The sequence below is a fragment of the Semicossyphus pulcher genome, unplaced genomic scaffold (genome assembly GCF_022749685.1).
Source record: "Semicossyphus pulcher isolate SPU_LCO1_2020_fin unplaced genomic scaffold, fSemPul1.0.p SCAF_20, whole genome shotgun sequence".
NCBI classification, from domain to species: Eukaryota; Metazoa; Chordata; class Actinopteri; order Labriformes; family Labridae; genus Semicossyphus; species Semicossyphus pulcher.
The window spans coordinates 12,565,722-12,593,486 of NW_027211694.1; the positions used below are offsets into that span (position 1 = coordinate 12,565,722).

At 41.6% G+C, this 27,765-nt stretch overlaps 1 protein-coding gene across 2 annotated transcripts in view; it reads left to right on the plus strand.

The window, feature by feature from the left end:
- LOC138599714 (chemokine-like protein TAFA-5) overlaps nucleotides 1-27,765 on the plus strand; it is a 156,569-nt gene that overhangs the window by 37,965 nt on the left and 90,839 nt on the right. Inside the window, exon 1 of one of the 2 annotated variants that reach the window (XM_069671470.1) lies at nucleotides 14,873-16,120. The exons of the other annotated variant lie outside the window; for it this stretch is intronic. Within the exon in view, the coding sequence (XP_069527571.1) occupies nucleotides 16,030-16,120 (91 nt within the window). The 5' untranslated portion in view covers nucleotides 14,873-16,029. Of the gene's footprint in view, nucleotides 1-14,872; nucleotides 16,121-27,765 lie in introns of those variants that run through there. 2 annotated transcript variants of the gene reach the window in all.

The window sequence follows — 27,765 nt, forward strand, 5'->3', positions numbered from 1 at the left end:
TTTCAGAGAGTCAGCTGGACTTCCATACTGAGTGGTTTTAAATGAAAACGAATGCTAAAAATAAATGATGTTAACAAAATAGTTAAATGCGGTGTGGATTATGCCTAGGGATGCACAATATTATCGGCATCAGCAGATATGTCATTTTTCTGCCCATATTTTCCGCAGATAAAGCGATTTAATTATGCCTAAATGCTTGAAGATTCCCAAAAAAAAGCTTGATGTAATGCTACGACATTAACTCTTAGCCTCTGCCATCAGTGTATGAATGTGTGTGTGATTGGGTGAATGTGACATGTAGTGTAAAAGCAGCTTTGAGTGGTTGCAAAGACTAGAAAAGCGCTATGTAAGTACAGTCCATTTACCATTTACCATCTTCCATCAAGCGTGAAGAAGGGTGCAAGATGTCTGCAGTATGGCAGTATTTCAAAGTTTCCGAAACGGACATGAAGGTTGATTTTATTTTATGGATTTGTTCTGTGTAATAGAGTCTCAGGGAGAGCATCATCCAAGTCTAAGTTGTATGAATATTACAGTTTTATGTGATAGAAAATGTTACAACTAAATATGGCATTTTGTACATAACATAAGTTACTAAGTACTTTTCTAATATTGCTCAGTGAATGTGTACATTTGAAAAAATCACTGTATTCTGTTGTTTTTGCACCTGCAAGTGGGCCATTACAGTAAGAGTAGGCATGATATCAATTCCACTACAGGGGAGACTTAATGTTCTTTGCAATTAGGTGCGAAAAAATGTGCCTAATATATCAGTATTGAAAACAGCCATCGGTAAAAAGGGTTGGAATATATCGGCATATCGGATTTCTGCAAAAAAATCCAACATCGTACATCCCTAATTAGTCTCCATATGTGATTTGTAGTAAAACGGTTAAACCTTGAAAAAGGACATAGTCTCTTGAAAAAAAGCTCCTTTTTGTTATTCTTATATTACCAATAGTTTTGCATAATGTGAAAGAGGTCATTTGTGGTGACAAACCCACAGACTTCAACCTCTCATTTCATTATTTCATTTTTACAGGTTACAACTTTGCTGTTTTTCATTTAATCCCAATACTTTAATAAACGTAGTTTCCAGGAATACTTTAGCCATCTGATTTCAGTGAAATAGCGCTCATGTGCACGACCTGAGAAGCACCAAATGAAGGATGTACAAAGTTTGTGACTAGCTGTTGGACACTGTGTAGCATTTAGCAGCCAAAGACCGTGGTGTTTCCCAGCGGGGCTTGTGGAGACCAAAAACAGAGCTAAAAGCAGAGGTAATATTGGACATACATATGGAAAATGGCCAGAAACACAATTTTGAATGAATAAAACTGTTGTGTATTTCATGTATTGGCAAGTGTTTGTTATTTAATAAAAGTGGACAAAAATATACATTAATGTCGGTCTGAGTCTACATGTTTTGAGATGAATTGGCATAAACATACATTTCAATCAGGAGACACCAGTAAATGAAGTAAGGAAGAACATTTACTTTACAATGATGATGCGGTAATGAATCATGGTCAGAATTCTTTGGCGCTTGGACTCTGACAGGAGATATTGTCATCGAAAGGTGTCAGCTCTGAACAGCTGCAAGATGGAGTCTGGACACTGGTGGCGGAGGTGTTGGCTGATGATGTCATCTAAGGCTGATTAGATGATGAAGCTGGGCGGTGATGGGGAGGCGGATGGTCGTAAATAAGGATGGCATGAATGAACTGGAGGCAGAGAAAAGCCCCATTTAAAGGTAGCAAAACGAAGATAGGTTGAGAATGAGAGTGTGCTGCATTACTGTTGTACAATGATAACAGCTGATGAGTGCGGGTGCGCTAGAGCTTCATTTAATACTGTAAATTGAATATATTGGTTATCATCACAACAAAAAATGTATAAACTCTGCATTTACCTAGATTTCATTTTATAAACAGTAAGTTGAACTGCAGACATCAATGTCCACTGAGGTAAATGTAGTTTTGCAGGACCTCTTTTTACATACGATTGGTTTTTTTGTAGACCATCAGCACAGAAAACAAACAACCCTGTGCTGAAGAGTAAGCATTGAGCATACACGGGCGTATTAGTTCTCCTGTCACCATTTTTATTGAGCTCACTGTGTGTGTGCTTTATCCCCAACAATCCCTCTGACTGCTTAACTCAAGCCCGTGTGTCTACAGTGAAGAAGTACAACTGAGCAAAGAGGCGGTATATGGATCCAATAATGTGTGTCCATCAGCAGCCTGTGGTGACAGACAGACTGTGTTAGTGTCTGACTCTCTGCTGAAGCGTTGCTACAAAATTGTGAATCATCTCACCCTTCATGTCACTCCGCACAGTCCCTGTCTTCCTCATGCCCCTAAATTAGTTTCTCTACGTCTGACCCCCTCCCTCCTCTACAGCTCTCTTACTCCACTCCTCTTTTTCTCTCTCTCTACATGCTTTCATCTAATAATCACATTTTTTTCCCATAGCAATTCCTATTTTTTCTACCCAGATGAATGCACACAAGCCAGGGTGAATCAAAGGTACGGCAATCTAGAAAGGAGACTTTTTCTTTTCCCTTTTTTTTTTTTTTATAACACTGCACCAGACAATGCTGCAACCAAATATTATCATCATCTTCCCTATTTTCACAATTGAATTTTGTTTTGGTCAGAGAGGCCAGCCTCCCCTTCTTGAAAGCTATTGCTGTTTTTCAATTTCCGTTGTATTACTTTTCATCTCATAGCAGGTATAAACAGAGTCCAGTGTGCATCATTTATGGGCCTGAAAGTAACTTTGAAAAGAAACAAAACAGAAAAGCAAAGTCATGCAAGGGCCAACATTTTGAGAAAATAAGCTTCTTTGCTTTATTAACAGGAGTTAGATGAGCTTGATACCCCTCTTACATCTGTACAGTCAATGCAAAGCTACATGCAACATGTGATTAGCTTAGCTTATAAGAAGAAACTCAAACCTGGAACTGTCAAAGTAACAAAATGTACCTGCCAGTACCTCTAAAGCTCAATATTTAACATGCTAACCCTGCCAGAGCACTTCTGAGGCAACCAGTAGAGACTCCAGGAAGTCACTGCACCCTGCCAGGAAGTAGTCTGGTAAAACATTCTCCTGTAAAACAACAACTTGCCTTTTTCACACTTGTGAACATTAGAGATGCTGGGCGGGAGTGTTGTGTTACCTTTGGACAGAGCCATGTTAACATGCTTCCCCCTGTTTCTAGGGTTTATGCTTAGCTAAGCCAACCGACTGCTAGTAGTAGCTTCGTTTTTAACAACATACGTGAGTGTTTGTTCCGGTCTAAATCAGCATGATTTAAAATGTTACTATTTCTTTGATTATATTTTAAGCTTCTGTTTTATGTAACACTACCTGAACGAAGCTAAAATTCAACAGTCCTACAGTAAATGTTGGAGGTTGTGAAAAAAGTGTTTGTGACTATTTTCAGGGATCCTTTGAAGCACCTGACACAGGACTCTTGTGTGTTTGCACAAGGCAAACATTGAGTTGCAAACATCGAGTTGAATTTTTCATGACTGTCATGACCAATTTTTATTGCTTTCAGTGGGACAAAGAGACATGCGATAGCAAAATGGGAGAGGTGAGACATTGATCCAGGAGATATCCTGGATCAACGTCTCACCTCTCCCATTTTTCCCATTTTCCCCACAGCATCCCTCGCTTCTCATTTCCACACAAGTGTTTTGCCTGCCTTGTATGCACACACTCTTGTTGGGTTCACCTGTTAGAGGTGCTCTTCAGTATGCTGGGAGGTTTTTCAGAATCTCCCCCCACCCTTCCTGGTTGTCTGTGAGGCTCTGTGATTTCCTTCGAAATGTGCAGAGAGGAGATTTCAGCAGCAGTGACGATGTTGCATACATAGAAGATATGAAAATTGAGACTCAGGTCAATTAACGCTCTTTCAGTCGATTCAGAATAAAACAGAGACAGGTTCATTTAAATTTGAAAGGATATTGATTTTTAATTAGTTCTTAACAGATTGAATATGACATCCTCATTACAACAGTTAATTAATATTTAAACGATGAAGTCAGCTTTCTTTCTGAAGTGCTTGTATTGAATGAGAGCTGATGTTGACACTGATGCAAGATGCGTACATGGACTCCATAATCAAGGCAATCCATTCAACTTTTTTTGGCTATAAAATATCAGCAAAAGCAAAACAGTGCTTGCAATTTGGCTTGACAGTAATTGGAGAACACTGTAATTTCACTTCTATATAAACGCATAATTACGCAAAACTATAGTTATTCATGCCATGTTGTTAGTGGATTCATAGTAAGTAGAGCACCTTGTGTCTTATTAAGTTTTCAGCAGGGAAAATTGCATTCCAAAGTCCATACAGAAAATTAGGGATTTAAAGGCCACTGCCGGGTGATGGAAAACGCGTCACTAACTGGGCGCCACTTGTGATTTTTTTTTTGTGATTTTACAGACACCCAGTCCATAATAATGCTATACTGCAAATTCAAAGGCTTTCATCAGTGGGCCATAGGTTCAATCACCATTGTGTTACCTCATTTGGCAATAGATAGTGATTAAACAGACATTTATTAAAATGAAAATCTTCCAGATTATATCTTTAAGGTTTGTATTGATGTCTTAAGGATATCTGATGCAAACCAAAGTTTAAAGGCCGGAGCTAATGGCCATGGCTTTTAAAGCTCCTGTGAGGAACTTTCGGTTTGTGTTGATTTTGGCGACCCCTGTGGACAAAGCCGTACCTCTTATCTCTTTGCTGATTTTGTCCTGTACATGCTGAAGTGGTGGTTTTTAACAAAAAAATCTTATGGGTGGTGGACAGTAGCTCAGTCTGTAGGGACTTGGCTTGAGAACCGGAGGATGGCCAGCTCAAGTCCCGGTGGACCAAGCATGGAATTGGTAGCTGCAGAGGTGTCCTTGAGCAAGGCACTGAATCCCCCACCGCTCGGGGCGCATGTCCATGTGCAGCCCCCTCACCCTACCATTTCTCTAGTAGTGCATGTCCATGGAATCGTGTATGTGCATGTGTGTATTCCGGGCCTATGTATGTGTAGCAGAATGAAAACATTGGTAAATAAAGTATCGCTTCTCCTTATCCTGCTTTATTTAATATGTAATATGTTTTTGGCATATGTATCAGTCACTTAAAATTTTTGCCATGGAAAATGTAAACAAAGGCAGCGTGCAGTTAATCGCTTCGTCTGACACCTACCCCCCGTCAGCAGTTTCAGGCATTAAAAATAACTATAGAAATATTCAATCTTGTCTCTGATGGTCTGGTTTGCTTTTGTAGGTCATATAGAGTAATCAGAATTAATTTCAGTCTGTTTCATAACCAGTGAAAAACTCCTCACAGGAGCTTTAACATTCCACTTTTATTTATTTTTTCTTGTGGCTTCCTTGTGTCGTTGTGATTGTGCCCGATTTTATTCATTTAATTTTGATTAATTCAAATTTAATTTATATTAATTCTAGCAAATTTACAGTAGGCAAATATTTAGTCCTTGGGGTATCATTACCCACATCTCCCTGCAGAAAATAAAAACACTTGGTACATCAGCGTGTGCTTGGTGGTGCTGAGACTTTGTTTTAAATATGTAATTGTCAGTGCTGTTGCTTTTATTTGTCTTCTGTCTTTAGAGATGGCAGAAAAACAAGCAGCAGGAGACTTCTGCACAATAAGAAATGATTCCTGTTAGCTATCCTTTTGGGGCTTTGTTTTATTTGTTTAAACATTGTATTGTTTTGAAAAGCATGTAAACAATGTACAATAGGCTCAGTGAGACGCGTTTTCTCAAGACAATGTTAGATTGAAAAGAGTGAAGGCAACACACTTTGAATCACTTAATTTCTTAGGTTTTGCCTTTGAATTAGTCCCTCTTAGAATTGAAAATAAAGAAAAAATCATAGTGAGGAGAAAAATAGACTGATGTATGTAACACACTGACGTTTCAACATGACAGCCTTCAGACCTCAGAGCTCCAGTGGTGAATAGAGCCTGATCTCTTAGTATACGCTCTTGATCTTTACTTTATTAATCCCAAAGGACAATTGCAGTGTTATGTTAGTTAATGCAGTTTGGCTCACTGATTTGGCTCACTTGCCAACACAGTCAGCAGTTGGAACGGCAGCAGGGGCTGTGACACACAGCTCAATGAGGCAGTTAAGGTACTTTCAAACCCTAATTGCCTTACTGCTGCAATTTGTGCCCCAAAAATTGTACTCCTGCTCCTCTCACAATCATCTCTCAGTCAAGTGTGAACACACAGACATAATAGACATATTTTTAGACTCTCTGAAAGTTACACTTTCCGGGCCTTTGATTATCTCTGATGTACATCGCAAATTAACAACCATAACTTTGTTTAAAAATCCCAGAAAATGGACGCTCATTATATCTCCAGAACTTGCACTCAACCTCAGAATCAGAGTTATTCAGTCTGTACATCCATGGGTACACTGCAAAGACTAATAACAAACTCTGCTTACTTTGAATTGTGCCAATTTGACAAAAAGAGCTGTACTCCCAAAGTGGCATAGCATTTAGCAGAACTTTGTCACTCTGTATTAAATCATAGCTACAGATACAAGTGGTTTGCTTGGTTTGCCAGCACTACTACTACAACTACAACTACTTGAACTTCGAATAGAAGGTTTTAACAGTGAGTGAGCTTGCTTTTATTGTTTGGTCACTTAGACCAGGCTCAGACTACAGAACTTGCAGGCCGATTTATACCTGATTTGCCCCTCCTGACACTTGGAGCAGGAATCCGGTTTGGGCCCTTGAGCAGGACCGATGTTCAGCCCAGATTATCTGGTAATGTTAAGGATTTAGAGATGCAATCTTTCACCTCCAGATTGGCTAGCAGATCATCTTGGCTCCCCTTACTGATACTATCCAACATGATTTAGGATTTAAAATCTGGTTGATTACATCAGTACTTTCCGAGCCAGACCACAACAGTGATTGAGAGTGAGAAGGAGGGTAAAGCCGCTTTTCCACTGGTCAAAAAAACGAATGACACCCGCTAACACCCGGCTGTTTTGCTTTGTGGGAAAGGTTACAATCGGCATTCAGACCCAGGTCAAATTACTCTGCAGTAGACTCAAAACCCTGGTCGACAAGTTAATCGCCGCCCCCTTTCCAGCGCGATGCTATGCTCCGCCGGTAACTTCTGTGACTCCTTGTCATCTCAGCTACAAATTCTGCTCGTCTCCGTCCAAGCAGTGCTCGAACATCATTCTAAATTTGTTGTCGCCGAGTTTGATAAACACACTGAATGAGTAATAGATACAAGAAAGACCTAACCACTGTAACATCTTCACTGTTTACTCGCCCTGTTTGCGGCATGTTTGTGACGTCACACGGTGACGCAGCAGAAAAGACACCAACAGGAGTATACTCCACTGGCAATGGGAAAAGAGACAATCTGCATTTATTAACGGGTCTTCCTGGGTCTGAAAAACCCACGTCAGCGAGCTCATTTTGCTGGCCCCTGACAATGTTTCCAAGTAATGGTAAACTTACTAGCCTTAAGCTCACTTTAGCTAGCACGCAACTGTTGAGAGATAGGTCTTCTGCTTTAGTTTGGCCTCACTGACAGGGGTTTTGTCATCAGCTTCCCCATGAGATCACCCAGATCACACACATGGTCTCTCTTGCACTCACAATAACTATATCCTGTAGTGAGTGATAATTTTCATATCTTGTGTGTGTATGTTTGTGATAAGAGGATGACAGAGGACAACAGAGGATGTATGTGAATATCTATTAAGTGTTACCTTTCGTGCCTGATGGAACCCGATTTTCATATCAGATAGAATTTTAAAACTCCTGTATCCTCTTAGAGTCACTCTACTGTGTTAGCGACCAATGTAATGGATTCACATTGTTGACAATGCAGTTGTTTCCATACTTAATGATGATAAAAACTGATGTAATGGAAATGAATAATTGATCGAGTATACTTAATACAGCCCATAATACCAATGATTCATTGTGGTAGCATAGCACTTAGCTGGTAAATGGAACCAGGCCAGGTGAGAGGGATGATGGATGTATGGAGATCTGGCAAATGGAGCTTAAATGGAGAGGACGCTCCTGGATGGGTGCATTTGGGTGCTTGCTTGTTTTTCTCCGACTACAAGAAACATAAGAAGCTTAGTGAGAAACCCGAGGGAATGAGTCTTTCACTAATGTATGTCAGCATAATATATCCCATTTCCTATAATGACACCTAATTAACTGTGCGTTGTATGTGTACAGTTAATAATGAATAATATAATTTTGTAGCTGAAGTCAGCGTGAGTGACACTGCTTCTGTATAAGGAGAGCAGGATGTTTAAGCATTTCTTTATTTATGTTTATACCGATTATCTGATGATTATAAAAACTTGGACTCAATGACTGTATATAAAGATGTTTCCATCTACTCTCATAGTACAAAATTTAAGCCAAAATACCCCCCATAACGGGCGCAGCCATCTTGCGCTGGTGACGTTGTTTGAAGCCAGAGCCGAGCAGTAGAGGTCGGCAGTGGAGCTGCCGTAGCCACTTCCGCTCATCAAAACACACACTTTACTTAGCAGGAAAAAAACCGCAAAGATCCCGCACGTCGGCGTATTTAACAGCAGAACACCTTCTTGTGTTGGTCTGAAGCAAACGTTCACACTGTTGTGATTGTTCTAGTTACGTCTCCCCTCGCTGTTCCTCCTCTACTCTGCTAATCCGGAACAGATTGGCTGCAGGAGCCGTATTTGTCAACAGAGCTGTCAGTCATCCTTTTGAAAACTCTTGGACGTAAATCAGCATGATAAGAACTAACTATGTGACGTGTAGTTGCATTTTATAGTTTGACTCATGTCCCATCTGTTAACATGGAGGAGGCGGGCTTTATGACCTATACTGCAGCCAGTCAGCAGGGGGTGCTTGGAATGTTTTGGCTTCACTTCTACAAGTCTCTGCTTAAAATCATATCAAACTGCATCATTTTTGCAACATTTTTCTGAAAATTCTTGATATTTAGATCTTTAGACATGGAGTCTTTTAAAATTGTGACAAGGACAAATTTTAGAGAGGCAGCTTTATAGACATGTAGATGATGTACATTCTCTATCGGCTTTCGAAACCTTTGTAGATTAGAAAGATCTCATGTTCCAGAAAGGGGTTAATGTTAATAAAAGTAATTCATCTTTTCTTTTAGGCTAATAATAAATGTCTAGGTCTTCAGAGCTGTCTATCTTTATATTTAGCATTAAATAATGTGTGAAATATTCACTAAAAAAACACAAAACTTTATGATGTGGAAGATAACCTGTCGTCCCCGCTAACAAATATTCCTTAATACAAAGACATGAGTGTGACAGATGTCTGAGGTGACATGTTGTTGATGAATTATTTCCTGGCACACACTTTGTTTTTCCTTCCTGTGGGTGTCAGATGATTGACAGTAAGCAAAAAGAAACACAATGCATGGCACATTAAGCACAAGTAATTACTGATTAAACAGAAAGTTTTTTCAAAGCCAAATTGGTGCTTTGTGTTCGGCTGAAAGAAGACTGATCAATGGTTTCTGCAGGTATCCAATAGTAGATGTGAGTCTGCCTGGCGTGATATAAAAGAGAACAGAGACTTAAATTGTTGTCGGGATCGTCAGGCTTACTTTGTGCTGCAGCAGTGACTTGATGTTTCTATTATAAAAACTTTCAAGAGCACTGATGCTCAAAGCTGCTCAAATCTAGATGTTTTTATTAAGAATTGATCAAATGAAAAAGTGTAACGTATTGATGAACCCACCTGCAGTTTCCCACAGCTCTATAGAGCGTTTAAGGTTTTGGTTTCATTGTTTCAGGTTTCCAACCAGCAGCTTAATTGTTTTGGTTTATTCTCACCGCTCTCATAGCGTCATTTAAAGCAGTGGTTCTCAACCGGTCTAGCCTCAGGACCAACCACCGCCTCCTTAATGACTGATCGATAACATTTTCTACCAATTAAGTTCAATTAATGAAAAATGGTGCAGTTTGGACCTGAGACGGAATAAAACCATCACAGTATGTCAACATCACAAAACACAAGAGTATAATAGTAAAAAAAAAAAGACCAATAAACAACTTCTTTTCAACAGAATAAACTCTAAGTGCATAATAAATGCAACGACTGTAGGGTTCATCAAGTTTCAAGAATGTAAATGTAACGGTAGCTGGGAAACCCATGTCCTTCAAAATAAAAGCGCAGCATAAACTTTTTTTCAAGCACACATCCGAGAACCCCTGAAAACAGCTCCGCGACCCACTTTTGGGTCCCGACCCACCAGTTGAGAACCACAGATTTAAAGCATCAGCAGCTGTTTTGAGTGAAAAAAGCAATAAAATTCAACCGTATAGTCAGCGATAATGTGTGTGTAAAAGTTTGCAATATCAACTTGAGAGGTAGAAATTTGTCAATTTTATGTTCAAAGTTTGTTGCCACTGCCCCCTGTGGCCAAAAAAGGTTATTGCAGGTTTAACTTGGGAGTACAAGACTCTTGATTTTAAGTCAGCATTTTCTGTGGAGTAGATTTAGTGTTGTCAAATATCCCTCTGGTTCTGCTAGCACTCTTGGCAACTCTTTGTACCTCTCAGAACGTGAGGGGTCGTTCGCTGTCTCCAGAGTGAACTACGCTCACGTTCTCCAGCATGTTCAGCGGCTCCCTGGAAGGAGTCCAACATGATGGAAATCATCTTGGAGATCCTGGACCAGAACATCGACACTGAAGCTCTACAAGTCGCGTTTGAATCCCTCTACTGGGATGATGTTCTGAACAGGCAAAGCTGATCAAGCCTGGGTGGCGAAATCAGACTTCAGTTGCCGTAAAAAACACACCTGCTCGACAACTCTTTGTTCCTCTCCGAACATGAGCGGTTGTCACTGTCTCCAGAGTGAACTATGCTCATGCTCTCGTTTATGAGCTGCAAATTGATTCGTTCAGTTCACTGTTCGCCAAAAATATGAGCATGTTCAATGAACGCGCTCTTTTGTCTATATATGCAAATATATTTATATATAGCTGTGTGTAAGTATGTATACATGTAAATGTATCTATGCACTTACATATTAACATAAATACAGATGAATATTTTGTTTTTGTGTACATTATATGTTAACATGTCATACTGTTTGTAATTGATTTTGGCATGAACAACTGAGCCAGAGGCAATGAGAGAAAGTCTCAATTTTTCATAAGCTATGACGTTATTTAACTCTGTGCATTATAATATCAAAGAAGTCAAATATTCGCTACAATGCAGATGCATGATGGTCACTAGCCACAGATACCAACCCACACAAAACGCCAGGATGGATATGTTGGACTATCCAGTGCTGCTGTGAAACTTGGATTTGTCTCTAATTCATAGATTATGAAACGCTTATTTAATTATCTGTCTATTCAATTCTGAGAGGACTTTATTTAGAGTTGACCTCATCCCAGAGGCCCAGAGGAGCCATTATTTCATGACAGACAGCTGGAGTGTTTATCGGCCCAAACAATAATGCTCCACCTGTCAGAAGACAAAGTGGGTCACAAGGGGAGCCATATTGGTGGCTGCCACCTCAACTTTTATGTCTGATCAAAATGTAAGAATGTTTGCGTTGGACACCCTGCTGGACAGGAGCCGTATGTTCCAGCTTTTCCCTCTGATTAAGCTCTCCTTCAAATTTATTGGCCATGGGAAATAATGGGAAACACAGCGAATGTAGAAGTTTTAGGCCATTACTCATGGCTTTTATTGGCATGGGCTCTGTCTGGCACTCTGCCAGTGACCTGCACAGAGGACAAAGCAAGTAACGCCTCTCCTGGCTCCTGGCAAGGAAAAGCAGCAGTAAGGGGGTGGCATTAAGGAGGAGGAGAAAGCAGAAGAGGAGATGTGGCAGCAGTGTAGGTGGTGTGAGGATGGAGGGGAAGGAAATGGTTTAATAATTTACGGAGAGAAAAAGGAAAAGATTTCTACAGTGCTCCAAAATTTATCTCAAAACATTTTTTCCCCTTCGTGATATAAAAAAGGGGTTTACAAAAAATGCAAGCAAACATCTTCAAGGGATTTTTAATAGTGTCTAGACAGAATAGTTGGTCCCCAGGGTTGCAGCACAAAAATGAGCGTGTGTGTGTGCTCGGTGCTAAAGCTAAAGTTCAGAGAGGAAGTTGGGATAAGAATTAATTTTTTTTACACCATGGTGAACCATGGCACCTCAAAAGCGTACTTCGATTTGTTTCAGTTCCTTACTGCAGGAGAATCACTCATGAACATGATTTTTTTTAATGGTCAAACTTAACCCAAAATTACATGGAGTCATTATGCAGGACAACATACTTAATATGCAAGCTAACCATAAAAACTATAATTCCAATTGAAAAGTTTCTGTATGTTGTTTTATTAAAACAAGCAGCACGCTTCCCAGATATCCAGACAGTGTTGCATGTGTGACGTCCACGGCTGGATCTGCTTGTAACTCTTGATTTTCCTCGCTGACGGTCGCTTTCCTTTTTAGACTGTTTGCCTTCATCTGAGCGGATTTGCACTTATTTTTGAAGTTTGTGTAGTCATCAATCTTTTCTTTGTTTGTTCAGCCATGGTAGATCGGAAACGCAGCCGCTTAGGTCCGCCTACCCTCTCTGGCAGACCAACCACTGCTGGGTGATGGAAAACGCGTCACTATCTGGGCGCCGCTTATGATTTTTTCTGTGAAAATCGCCACAGACACCCAGTGTGTAATTCTGCAAATGCAAAGGCTTTCATTAGTGGGCCATAGGCTCAATCACCATTGTGTTAGCTCATTTGGCAATAGATAGTGACTTAACAGACATTTATCAAAATGAAAATCTTCGAGATTATATCTTTAACACTTTCTAAATAGTTGTATAATGTCCTCTGCCACACACCCTGATGATGTCATCATGATTACGAAAAATCAAGCATTTGGAGCGTGCCCCATTCGAGGGACTTAGGATATGTCAGCCTGTGCTGAAAACAACACAACGGTTAGCGGCTTGTTGGCCAGTTTAAATAACTAATTAAAAATGCTGACCGTCATGACTTCTTACAATCTGCTTCATTCACAATGATAATAGAAAAATACATTTGCTGAAAGGTCATGGTGATTTTGACCTATAGGTAAAAATAGACATGTAAAATGAGCACAACCAGTTTATACTCACCAGCTGGCATCTATTGTGGGTGTTTTTCACGGCTGTTAAAGCTACAGCAAACTTAAGAGTGCAGCAAGTGTTTATTCACACATTCCTACTTTATAAATAACTATAATAACAGAACAGCCTAACTATTGGTAGGAGGGAAGCTGCATTTTTGTTCCACATATTTCCTCACACAAACGGCTATCACCTTAAATTGGTGTTAAATAACAACGTTCCAAACATTTCATTTTGGGGCTTAGGTATGATCTAACACGTTCAAGTGCGTCAGGCGAGATGTTGGGACCAATTGAGTAGAGGTGGCAACATTGTGAATATTTGTAATTGCTTCCGCTGGCATATCAAACTGTATTATTCCACTCTCAGTGCTTCCAACTGTTTTATACACATGCACAGACTTAAAGTAGTTTGTTGCTCTTCTGGTGAGTAAAAGAGAGTTAAGGCTCAACAGATAATAATGTTAGACATGCACACACACCCACATTGTCTCAAGAACACAAACAGTCCCTTCTACATATACCCAGCCCAAATCCTTGTAGAGGTCAAGTCTCTGTTAATTGCTTTCCAGGCAGTAGATGGATGGATCACAGCGATCGAGAGGAGGCTGGGAGGTGTCAGGGAAGGGGGAAAAAAAACGGCCCCCTCTAACACATGCGCACACACACACACACACACACACACACACACACTCCACTCACTCACACACACACATGCAAACATGATATCAACACGCACACATAGTGCCATGCAAACAAAGGCGTAGACATTCACGGCATGCACGCAAACACACACAGTCTGGCACTCATGCTTACCAACAGAGACTGTTATCAGCTAATTAGTGCTAGTAGCTGCAGGGGCCAAGCTTATTGACACTGCAATGACAGTTTTCTGGTTTGACTGGCACCGTCAGTCTTCAGAAACATGTCATTGCGATTCAATTATGAACACACACACACACAGGGATAAAACTCACAAGTACCCAGAGGAGGAAATGCGGCGATCACTTGAGCAACCATTTGGGTTATTGTGTGCAAACTGACCAGTCTTTTCCAAAAGACTGACTGCTCGAATACATGAATGAATGAATATTTCAATTTTCATCTCTTGCCGCATCCCACGTCACGTGAGACTGAAACGGAATACAGATAAACATAAAACAGAAACAATGGCTCCGTTAGTGCAGGGGGGAGGATTACACGAGCTATTGTTTTGCTATCCAATATTGGTCTCCTCTCTCCAGTGCGACTGCTCGCGCTCGCACGATTCCTGACATCCTTTTTAACATCAAACGAAGAGCAGAGTAAAAAAGGCTTTTTATGAATTTGCAACGGCATCAATTCTTTATGTTTATAATATGATGAAATTTTAGGCTACATGTGTAATAGGTTTCAGGGGGTGTTGAATATTCTTGGAAAATGAGCCTCAGGCTAGGCTACCCAAAGCCAATTGCTTGTTTCAATAACCGGGAGGTTTGGCTGATATGGAGGTGCAAATTACCTCAGCTCAATTTGTCCTTTTCTTTTTAAACATCATTAGATGGGGTGCAGAAAATCCACCTAAATCCAGCACTTTATAAAAATCTGAAATAGAAGCTGAGTGGAAATAAATCTTGATGACCCAAAGGGGGTCAAACGCGAATATCTTAGATTTGACTTATTTTGCAGCCCTTTTTTTTGGCATATGACGATCACCTGCAGCCAAGGTGTGTATTCACTCTTATTCTTCAGTGGAAACATCCTGTCATAGCAGTTCTGTCTCATGCTTTTTAGCTCGAGGAGATTATTTGGGGGAGTTGTGACGTAACCTGGAGCTAAGCAGAGGGAGAAAACAGTCGATCTCGTTTGTGGAACACACACACAGGGAGAGAGAGAGAGAGAGAAAGAAAGAGAGAGAGAGAGAGAGACATGTGCTGACATTCACGCCGGCAAGTGTATTAATTTGAACATATCTTATCTTGCGCAGTGAAGTGTTTGCTCAGTTTTATTTGCCTTTAAATAAAAGTAAGGGGTGATATGCCTTCCATGCTTGATTGAACAGAAATGTTTACAAGAGGCAGGGTGTAGAAGAACACGGTTTATACAGCGGATGCATAGTTCATGAAACTGGCATTCCACGTGCGTAAATGACAATAGTTGCATTGGAGTGCTTAAAAGGGGCAAAGAGGTTTGAGGAGAAGTGGAATGTGACGGAGCGAAGGAGCAACATAGTGAAGAAGAGAGAAAGAGAGACGGAGCGGGACTGAAAGAGAAACGAGAGAGAGAGAGACAGAGAGAGAGAGAGAGTCAGAGGGGGTGGGGGGCTGCACGGCGACTTGGTTGGCAGTACTTGCCTCTGACTCTCGAGCAGTGGGAGAGATGTGCGTAACATGCAGCGGAGAGCGGTGATCATCATCTGCGCGCCGCATCGCCGTGGACCGCCGTGCGCACTTGAAGACGGTGACACACTGAGGGGCGCAGCCTGCTCTGCCGAACCAGTCGCGTGCGAGACGCCGGCAAAGCCGACGACAGACTCGTGAAGAAAGACAGAAGAGAGAGACGAAGGAGTGTGAGGAAAGATGTCAGCCCTTCAGACGGTGATTGGGGGTTAATCGCCCTATTGTTTGGAGCCACTCTGACGCACCGGCGGCGAAGCAAGAGCGCATATTTGTGTTGTTATAAGGAGTCCCAACCCCCTGTATCACATCCAACCGGACTATCAAGTGAGGATTTAGCACGAAGGGGATGCATGCTGAACTACACGGCCAGCAGAATATGAGTCAGCGCGTGTCTGTGAGCTGAGGTGGAGTGTGTCTCCCGCTTGCACGACTGTCTCGGTCCGCCACCAACCTTCCTACGCCAGGATGCAGCTGCTCAGAGTTGCGTGGGCACTGACCGGAGCGGCGATCTGCTGCTTTCTTCTTCTCCTTATTCACTCCCGCCTGCTGAAAGAAGGTAATGATACGCAACTCCACCAAATGACACGATACTTTTACGCTGTTTGGGCGCGCAATAGCCGTCCATTTAGTTCATGTGAAGTTTTCAGCGTCAATAATCCCGGAGTCACCGGTGCAATCGCAATCAAACATCGACATTTTACTATGCTTGCTGTAAAATAAAAATCCAATCATAATAAAACTAAAGCAGGACAGTGTGCATCATGTTCATGTGGCACTGCTGAGCTGTGATTTTCCTCAGCCATATTTTTTTATCAACAAGTCATTGACAGAAGATAATCGATTGATCACATTTTAACGATCGAAGAAGCAAGTTCAAGCTGTGCAGAAAAAAATGGACTGTTTGTTTTGAGTACGGATTCGTTGAAAACGTTTTCAATAGATGGCACTAGAGTCTAGCTTTAGGGTAACATTGGGGTCAAGCGTCTCTAATGTGACTCCATTTACCTTTTATTGTGTTTTCTTCTACCATATATGATAAATTCAATCCCCACCATCCTCCACACACCTCACAGCGAGGCTCAGTGCTTCAATTCATTCTCCACAGTGTGTCTCTCATGGTTGCCATGCTGTGTGGATGGCACAGCAAGTGGACATGGCTGCATTGGAGGTAGAAATGCAGCTTTTTGGAGGTTATCAATTGAGTTTCATGTGCTTTCATTAAGCTGAACGAATGGCGTTGGACTTGATGAGTCTGTATATCAACCAAATCCATTGGAAGTAAACCAATGTTTCAGTTTGCCACATGATGCCTTGTAAAATATCTGTATTTCTAACTTGAGTGTAGCATAAAAAATACAAATGTGTCTATGGGGAGGTCCCCACGCAGAGGTCGAATACATTTACTGCTCAAACTCCTTATGAAAGTCAAATAGTGTAACCAAGGGAATTACTGTAATGTTTGAACCTGGCACAAAAACACCACTTAATATTCCCTCTATACCTGTATACCCCGGGGCGAGCAGAGTCTGTTTGGCACTTAAAAACTGTCATGGGTTTCCTTTGTGCTGGTTTCCGAGAAGCATGGCTTGGATTGGCCTGCCACCCCCGCCCTGCCTCCGGCCCTGGGCATATATTCAGGTCAAGCAGTGGCAAACACTCTCCTCAACGGGGTGAGTCCATGACTACTGCCGGGCAGGAGAATGCCCAGCCATACTGAAAAGGGGAGAGAGAGAAAAAAACTTGTCAGTCAGCCAAAACGGGAGACGAGGGGAGTTCAGGATTTTGTTCTGGCATGCGTCCCAAAGCCTTGCTTTTGAGTTTTAATTGACTGTGGCATGTTCGCCTTTTCCACAGAGGTCAAAAAGAGGATTGTGTAGCCACCTAACAATGTGAAAAAAGTGCTGCTCATAGCTGTGTTAATGCGAGGGACTCTCATTAGATTCAGGCCATCAGCATTGTCGAGCTTGTTGACTTGCAAGGCAATATTTTTGACCTTCTCCGCCAACGTGTTTGTCAGTATCATGTTGTGCTTTTACACCGAGGTGTTTTCCCCTAAGCCTGCATTTTCTCTGCTTTCAAACTTGACACCGAATAGCTTTTAACTTTGGGGGGGAAAGCTGCTGGTCGCTCCATAGCAAGAAGAATAAATTTATGTTCATTATGGTTTATAAGTTCCCCGCTGAAATCTACTGGAGAGGGTTGGAGCAGGAGACGTGCACAAAGGAAGGTTGAGAATATGCTCACTTTAAGCGACAAGAATAGCCAAGGTCAAAGCCAGCTGTAAGGGCTAATAATACTAACTGATAATGTGAATTCAAAGGACTGCATTAGTGAAAGTCTTTTGGGGATGAGGATAATGAAAGGCAGGCACAAGGGGCTTTAAAAAAGAACAGACCCCTTTTAATCTTGTCTCACATTTTCCTTCATAGGAACATCAGGGCTGTGCAACACAAGCCTCTCCTATGTGAGTTGCACACAGAGAACAAAAGGAAGCAGAAACATTTATTTTTAGTCTCCTCTGTAGGATGCCAGGGATTGATCGTCTGATCTGTTTACATGTATGTTGGTGTGTGTGTATGTGTGTTTTTGCTGATGTGTATATGGGTGGTATGTTAGTGGAAGGCATCCTTTTTGCAGTGTTTATGCTGATTTATTATTATACTAGTAAAGGTGAGAGCGCTAGCTAGTTAGACATCCAGGATGGTATTTCTGGGTATGGGAATGCAACCAAACGAACAAAATGTCACCCCTCTGCTAACCGGTAAGAGAGCCCAACACGCCAGAGGGCATATTTTTGCAACTTGTACATTTATTGTGTCAGTCATCTTGCATAATCTGACATGGGATCTTGTGCAATGAGGGATGAGGATGCAGAGAGGATGGATTGGGAATGGAAACTTATTTAAACATTATGCATAGGGAATGTGGATGAATTTTGCACCATAAATTTCTCACACTGTCCACTTCAATAATTCAGGCAATGGAGCAAATCCCATTTTGCTGTTCATTGGCCGAGATATTTGTCACATGGCAATAGAGAGTCTGACAGGTTCATGGAACAGTTCCTGGTTTGTGGGTTCACTGGTGAATCCAGGAGAATCTTTTTTTGCTTGGGATAAGGGAAAAAAATGAAGATAACCAGATGCTACTTAGTGCAATAAAATATTTTCTAGCATGAAATTAAAACCCAACGGTTATGATTAAAGTAACAAATAGCAGTTTATTTCTAACCTTCAATGGCTTGTAGTTAGTTAAAATAAGCAGCAGGCCAGATTCAGGGATTTATTGATCATTTTCCTCCCAGTGAAGAACATTTATTTATTTGAAAAGTAAAGAAGCTGAGTAAAAAGAAAGAAGAATAAAGATAAAATTAGATTCATAATGGATTGTAAATAAGGCAGCCCTTTAAGACATGCGGTGTCATGAAAAGAATCACTGTTAAATCCCTCCACTAAACTCCTTCTTAACTGAACCCATTTCGCTGGTAGACACCCTCGCTGCTTCATACTTCAAAGAGAGTCGCATTGCCTAAAACGTCTCTGTGGCACTGACAAGTTGAATTGGAGTACTGTCGCATATTTTCTTTTTACTCATTCATAAATCCTTGTGTCTACACACCCCAAGTGGCCTCTCAACGTCCTCTTCTTCCTCCCCAAACAGGCCACCACTCTGCTTGACGGCTGCAGTTATTGATCCTCAGGTAAAACCACAGGGCGAGCCACAATAGGCCACAGTGACAGAGATGTGTGTTCATACTCTCAGCTTGACATCAGGCACCCAAAATCTGTTTGCTTTTACCGCAGACAGAAGCACGGTCTTGGACATCCTCCGTAAAAAAAAGTGGTATGGATTAGAACGGTGTTCTGTGATGTGGCAGCTCCGCTCCCGAGAAGCCTCGGGAAGATTTGGGTCAAGCAGTGGCAAACGCTTTGTGTCATGAACGTACATGGCCTGTGAAGAAAGGGGAGCCCTGTCAAGTCAAGACGTGAGTTTAAAAAGGAAGGGAACTCTGTCTTTCACCAGCTCTTTTATAGCCTCAGGTCCTTACCCTTAAAAACAGATAGATCCTGGATTTCATCGAAAGGAAATTCTTGAACAATGCCTTAGAAGGTCAGTTTTACAAAGTCCATAAGTGCAAGAAAAAGGCTAATCCACTCTGGAATGTCTCTCAATCGCAGCCTTGATGATGTAACCCATTGCTAGTCAATGACTGTGAGCTTGAGCAAGCTTTCTTTCACTGGAATGGGACTAGTTCTAAAACTGCAATCTCACAGCATGATTGGCTTTATTCACCAGGGTTGTCAAACAGTCGACGGTTCCGTAAGCTTCTGAAGGACTGCCGCACAAACTGTTGTTTCTAGTGACAGTTGTCCGTGCATTCGTCTTGATGCTTTAATATTTTGTTTTCCTTCTCTTTCTTATTGCAGAGCTTTCAGTCCAGCTCTTCAATTTCACTCTGCCATCTGTGAATTCCGTTTCATTTTCCCATCAGAATATTAATTTTGTTTGTGCTACACAAGCAGAATGCTGAATGCACAACAGGCGCGGTTGTTAAAAGGCGTAAATCTTTGCCAAGCGTCACCTGCATGTAAAAGATGTAGATTGTTTAATTACAAAGCCAGATTGAGCTGCAGTAAGAGCTGCGACTTTAATATGAGTCGTTAAGCATTTTCCTCTCTTTAAGCATCCATTTTTAAACTGCAGAAAGGAGGGATTTTGGGGAATTTAGCCCTGAGGCACACCTTTAGGCTTAAGTGACTTAAAGATAATATGTATGTATTTAATGCAGCAGCATTACTCCTTTAGCGCACAAAAACAGGAACATGTTTTACTTGGCAAATCCTCACTGGGTCAAGTCTCAGCAGTTGTAGGTAAGCAGAGCGTTCCTCAAACCGATTAAATTGAGCAAAATGTATCTTTAATGGTCAGTATCAGCTGCAATCCATATGGGTAGTGCACAATAATCAATTGCTTAATTGATTCATTACTTAAAGGGTTTGTTAATTAAATCACTTTGATAAATCAATCACAGTTGCAGCAGCAGAGACCTGTGCTGGTTTTCAAGGTAATCTAAGCCTGCTGCAAACGACCCCCCTGTGTCCTGGGTCCGCGGGCACTTTTCATCTGTGTGTGTGAGATTTCGCCAATATTTACTCATGGTACTGTTTTTCACTGGTCCTATTGATTGTGGGACAGTAAAAAGTGTGCACTATTGCACCCAGTTTTCCTAAAGTCTTATTGATTGCGTTTTGGCAGTGCTGTGGGACAATAAAAAGAGGAAGTGGTTGGAGTCAGACTCTAATGAAAAGCTGGCTGCGAGGATCCTCTCTGGGTTCCAGTTTTACTGTTGGGACACATTGGCCTTTGGAAATAGTGATGTCAAGAAAGACATTGGCCTAACACACTTCATTCCTGCCCTTCAACCCACGAAGTGCCACCTAAAACTCCCAGAGGCCCCACCAATCCAAGCTTGAAGACCGAGAATTGGGCTACTATGTAAAACCTTGAAGCAGCAAGGACATGGGATGCGACAGCCTCGGGCGCATCAACGTAATACAGATGCTTGCGATAAAATGCAGTAAATTGTGGCACAGATCAGCAAGCGAGAGCTGATGGCTAGATTGTGCTCTTCTTGGATGTAAGATGTTCGAAAATGCATAAAAGGATTGAGTGGTTTTTAATAACTGCAGCTGAATCTTTAATTAAAAGCTCATGCAGTTGTCAGGGAATGTGTTCTGGTCAGGGCGATAGAGCTCGGATGTATAAATTAGTCATCTGAGTGTACACATACATATACAAGATTGAGCGAAGGAGGAGGAGTGTTTGGCACACAGACACTGAGGGGTAGGACAAGAAGAAGGAGGGCCAGTAGTTAGAGAGGTAAGAGACGAGCGAGGCCATTTTTCTATCGGCTTGTCAGCTGGTGGGAGAAAGATTCCCTCAGATCAGCGTTTTCCTCCAAGGAAGGGCGGACTCCTCTGGGCCCAATCTTGCAACACTGGCAATATGTCCATCATGACCATCTCTCAAAGAGGAGATGGTCCCTCCCCTTGGATGATCTAACCCTTATAGTGTATTCATCAAGATAAACAAGTTACAAGAGTGCTGATTTCAGAGAACTGAGCCGGTCCTTCTGTCCATTTTTTCATAAGCTGACTCTCCAGACTATCGATTCCGTGACCACCAGGGTGCCAGAGTGTGATACATACACACGTTCTTGGGGAAATGATGGGTGAGAAAGTGTGCTTACCCTTCTGCGGTTTCAATTTGTGCTTTCCTGCTGTGTCAGAGGTAGAGATGAGGTCATCCCTCTCTTCGATCAATCTGTGTGTCTCTGTTCATCTAGTTGATCAATAGGTACTTAAGAAGTTTGATCTCCTTTGTGTGTGAGATCAGTCATTTGAATGGATTTAGACACAAGGTTTTTCTGTCCTCACAGAAGCTCGGCCCTGGAGGCCATTGTGACACAAATATGCTGTGTGTGATAACAGGCTCGGTCATGCTTTATGGATCCAGCGCGTTCGACGCATTTTGTTCCATTTCCATCTGACAGAAATGTAGGTTTAATCCCACATTAGGTTGGCTATAGTGCATTAGCGGTTTGTGTCAAAGGGGCAGAATATTACCGATTCTATGCTGCTCCACCGAAACAAATTGCATGTTACTCTTTAGAAAACTAATGGAGGCTTTATCGATTTGAACAAGGCCAGCCACTTGCTTTGTCTCGGCTGTCAGATTGTGTCTAAAGCAATTTCATAAAGATCATTATTTTCTTTCTCGGGATGTCTTGCAGCTAAACAAGATCCTCCTTCGTTCGTTCCTGCCTTTTGTACTGCTCACGGCGGCAGCTCTTATGGTCCAATTGAAAATGAATTAGAATAGAATGACACATAATGAAAATCTCTAAAAAACATTGGCACGTCACATCCTCTTAGCTTGTTGCACCCTTGAATAGATTGCTTGCGGGGTTCCAATTCCTAATCTCGATCTAACGCGGCAAGAGGAAATGGGTTTAGCACACTGTAAAGGACAAGCCATAACATTATGGGTCATAACAAGCGGTGCCACTCATTTATCTTCTAATGCCATTATGGCGTGCGTAAGGGAAAGGTGCTGACATGGATGTTAGTCATGCAACAAAGCGAGATAACTCGGCGCGTTTGCCGCACTTATGGTTATCATCATTGACATAATTGATGTGCCTGGCAAGCCTTGGCAAGCATTACAGTGTTAAATTAGAATTCAGCAGGTTGCTTGAATAGCATTATTCAAATGATTACATGTTTTATCTTGTTTACTCTTTGTCTTATGAAGTTGTGAAGTGTTTTGAATGCAGAATCTGTGATCCATGAAATTCAAAAACAGAAAAGTGGAACCTGCTATCACTGCCGAATTGGGTTAGTCTCAGTCTGCGTGCAACAGCATCCATTAATCAAAGCAAATTAAAAAGCAAACACTTTGGTTGCTGTGTTGAGAAGAAATGAAAGTTCAGATTTTAAGCTTTACTTTTTCACTTCAGAATCCAATGGCATAGCTTGCTCGATTTTGAGCATGATTCCCTGTCTTGTAGATTCACTCTGCCTCTCTGCAACAGTTAATAGCCCTTCTTTCATAGTTACATCGCTGCTACATATAGTTTTATGCTTATGTTTACAGCTTTGTCGATACAACAGCAGGTAGAGGAGCGGGAAAAAAAAGGAAAGAAAAACAGCCGGCGATTCTGCTTCATCATAATCATTACGGTCCATTCCACATGGGGGAGAGGAACTTCATTATTGTACCTGCAGGGACTGTTAAAACCAAACTCATGAATACAGAAAGCTTTCTTCTGTGGTGTGTTGTAGCTTTACAGTGCCGCTGCTAGGGATTTTTTTAAGGCCTCATTCTTAACTTAAAAGTAATACATATAGTGTACACAATGTGCACACAATAATTTACAAGTTATGCTGGATTCACTGCTGTGGCTGCTGGGTGTGCTAGCTGTCAGTTTGAGCTCAAATAGAAGAACGTATGAAGGGGCAGGTGGATCACTGCTTTTTCTCACCTAGTATTTCATCATCTGAGATGTAATGCACATTTTTCTATTTGGTATGCATTGATGTGCAATGACGTGACCTGACTCGAACACATCCTTTCCCTTTCATAACATTGACTTAGCCAGCCTCTTCCCTACTCATGCAGAGTGCACCAAATATTCCATATTTCAAAGGGTTATTATCACCAAGAGTTCCACAGTGAGGGCATGAATCAGACGTACCCTAGATAGCATTTCACCATACAGTGTGAAACACAAAAAAGGTGGAAAAAATCATATTTTAATAATGATAAGTATTCAGCAAATGAAATATGCCAGGCTTGCACATTTGCCTTGCTGAACAGACAATAAATTATACCTTGTGCTCCGCCACATAAGCCCAAAGATAATACCACATCCGATGAGTTGAAAAGAAATAGGGCTTGTGGGATGCAGGAAACAGAGTGCCCTTGCTTAAATCAAACGACGGGGAGAGGAAACATTTGACATGTAGGTCCTGTTGATGCGATTTACCTCCCGCATGTGTTTTCCTGCGCTCCTCGGAGCCCGTTTGTGCGACGAGGTTGGCATGTAATCACAAAGCGTGGCTCTTCCTGCAGAAAAAATGTTGTGGCCGCAAACATCTGTGCACGTCAAGTAAACATGAAGAGGTGACAAATACAAATGCAGACATATGTAGACACACGCGCGCACACATTTCTGTAAATATACAACAGAGCTTGACAGACTGGATGCGCTATCTTGTATTTGCTTTACTACATTGCAAAGCAAATTCCTGCAGCTCCAAGTCTAATTTATCAAACAGACTGTGTGAGTGTGTGGCATAGTGTGTGTGTGTGTGAAGTTTCATCATACATTCGGAACACACACTCTTATTCAAGATAGTGAATAAATGCTGCATGCAAGCGTAGATGTGCACACACAGGCACAGAGGCAGCCGCGTATACATATGCATACGCAGCCACAAAGGGTCATTTGCCCACACACACGCACACACAAACACACACGCACAGAGTGCGGCAGGTTCTTACGGGACTCTGGAGAGGATGAAATATTGCTGCAGAGGCCACACAAGCACAGTCCACAGTTAAGCGCACACACACGCTAAACATCAACACAGACATCGAGGGATCGCTGTAGCAGTCTTGTCAAAGATGGACATGTGAGTAAACGGAAAAGAGCATTTGCTACTTCTTCTACATGTCAGCAGCAGCTTGATAACCTGACATATAACATGCAAACACACACACATAGACACACGCCATATCCACAAAATGTAAGCATTATCTGTCATTCGGTTGCCACACATTGGCAGAAACAGAACATTCCAGTAATCGTCTGAAGACTTGACATAATCTCTCACTCACACACAAACACACAGCCAATACACAGGCCATCTGACATGCAGGCAGAACTGACATCATGGAGGCCGGGCAGACGCAGAACCAGTGACATCTCACCCCTAATAGTGTCTGATAGGTAAACAGAGCATAGCCACCCACCTGCCTTTTGGCCCAGGTGGAACCACTTGAGCAAATTGCCTCCTTAATTGATGGACTTGAACTGGTTGCTGTGTTCTAGCTTCAGTGTGTGCATGTGTGTGTTTGTGACTGCAGGGGGTTTGTGCCGGTGCCTGTGGCTAGGAGACCAGTAATAGTCGAAAGAGAAATCTGTCAGCCGGTAATGAAATAATTGGCACAAACGGTTACACATGCGTGCTCTTGTGCATACACACACACACACACACACACGGACAATTGTAGTTTTTTAATTAATACACAGACGCAGACCTTTCATGGGTTTGCACTCTGTTGTGTGCACTTATACACAAACGCACACACCTCCAACCATGAGTGCAGATAACAGCCTGGTAAAGGAGCCTGATGCACCATTTCCTTCTACAAATGAAAGAGCCCAGTGATGGAGAGATGGATTAAGACGAAGAAAAGAAGGAAAAGACAATGTTTATATATGCCGGGAGAAGAGGAGAAGAGGAGAAGAGGTTAAAAGTGCATGAAAGAGTAGAATCATGACGGAGGGAGAGAGGAGGGAGAGCATGAGACAGACAGATAGAGAGAGACGGAGAGAGGGAGAGAGAGAGTCACAGGTTGTTGCCGATGGGTTGATTCCTGAAATAAATTCTTTTTGGGGGAGGGTTACCATGGCAACTCAGGTAATGGCAGACAGAGATTGGTTGTGCTAGTAACCTACACCAGCTCTAAAAGAGAGAGAGAGGAAATCATCCAAATTTCTGCGTACAGTTTGGATAATTTGGTTGAACTGCACTGTAAAGGATTATCCAGGGCTGCACTTCATCACGAGGATGAGAACTGAGACTATTAGTCACATTTCTGTCACTTCCTCTCTGAAATAGAAGCTAATATTCTGGATGTGTGAAGAGTTAATCGCTACTTAAGATGCTAATCGCTGTCAGTATTTTGAGAGTGGCGTGGCGGAGGTCATGAGTTTTGTCTATTTTAGATGGTAATGTGCTCAGTGTCACAACTACTGCCAACCAAGAGTCAAACTCTGACACCCAGGAGAGTCTGACAGAGAAGTTTGACTGTGGCAAACTAAGCTGAGGCTGTATGCTATAAATATGTAACATTCTTTCTGCTTTACCACTAAACTGCAGAAGTATTCATCCTATATCCTGTACTTAAGTCAAAGATGCAATACTGGGGGCGCTAGTTTAGCTCAGCTGGTAGAGCAGGAGTCCTATTTACAGAGGCTACAGTCCTCGATGCACTGATCACAGGTTTGACTCTGCTAATCATTTGGTGCATGACAACCCCCACTCTCTCTTCAGCTGTCCTATATAATGAAGGCGAACATTAAAAAAAAAAAATGCAATACTGTAATATATTAGTATGCATTGCATAGTATGCAAGTGCACTAGCATTACGGCGCAGTGGTAGAGTGGGTCGTCTCTGATTCAGAAGGTTGGTGGTACGATCCCCGGCTGCAGTTCACATGCTGTGACCTCTCCTTGGTCAAGACACCGAACCCTAAATTGCTCCCGAAGGCGTCGCCATCAGTGGATGACTGTGTGTGAATGTGGTTGGTTACACATCCTGGTGGGCAGATTGGCACTTTGCATATAGCCTCTGCCATCAGTGTGTGAATGTGTGTGTGTGTGAAAGGGTGAATGTGACATGTAGTGTAAAAGCGCTTTAAGTGGTCTGAAGACTAAAGAAAGAGTAATGTAACTGCAGTCCATTTAGCATATTAGTAAGATCTACCTAAAGTAAAACTAAAAAAATCATAATAATGTCCCCCATGAATGATTCATTATGCTATATTATATTATTGGATTATTACAGATTATAAATAAATGTACCCCTGGCATTTCAATGTTGTAGTTTATTAAGGCAGAGCTTATTTCATCTATGAAGCTGTAAAGTCACTAGCAATAGTAAAACGTAAAATTTACATGCATTTCAACAATTTCAATATACAGTATACAACAATCTCAATATACAGTATATAAGTTACATTATGATAAAAGTGTGGCTTTCATTCCTATGACAACTGTCAGTTAGGGGTGGGAATCGCAGGGTAAGTCATGATGCGATACGCAATACTTGGCCGACAATAACGATAATATCACAATACAGCGATTCTGCGATAATTAATACATTGCAAACAATCATATTATGATACATCACAAAATCTGATAAGCTGAAGGATACAAACTGCCCCTAAATGCTCCGGAAATGCAGAATTAATGTATTATTCACTGTAATTGGGTGTCAGTTTCACATATTTTGACACATATTGAGAGAAACGATGCGGTGAGTCAAATTGGCAGGGAGATCTGTTAAGAGCGCTGATTGTTTATACGATAATTGTACCACACCAGTCGGGACGATGATATATTGCGATATTTTGTCCCACCCCTATTAGTAATAGTAAGAAGCCAGCAAATAAATGTTTCAGATTTTCCTCTGAAGTGTAAAAGTATAGATTAGCATGAAGTGGAAATATGTAAGTATGATAACCCAGCTTTTTAGATGAGTAGATGCTCAGACTTGCATTCCATAATCTCAATATAAATATGTTTTTATGCAGAGAGAAGTTAGATTATGATAAATGTGTAGCTTTAATTCCTTTAACAATAACTGTCAATGGTCGATTCTCAACATAGTTTTATTCATACAAAATTT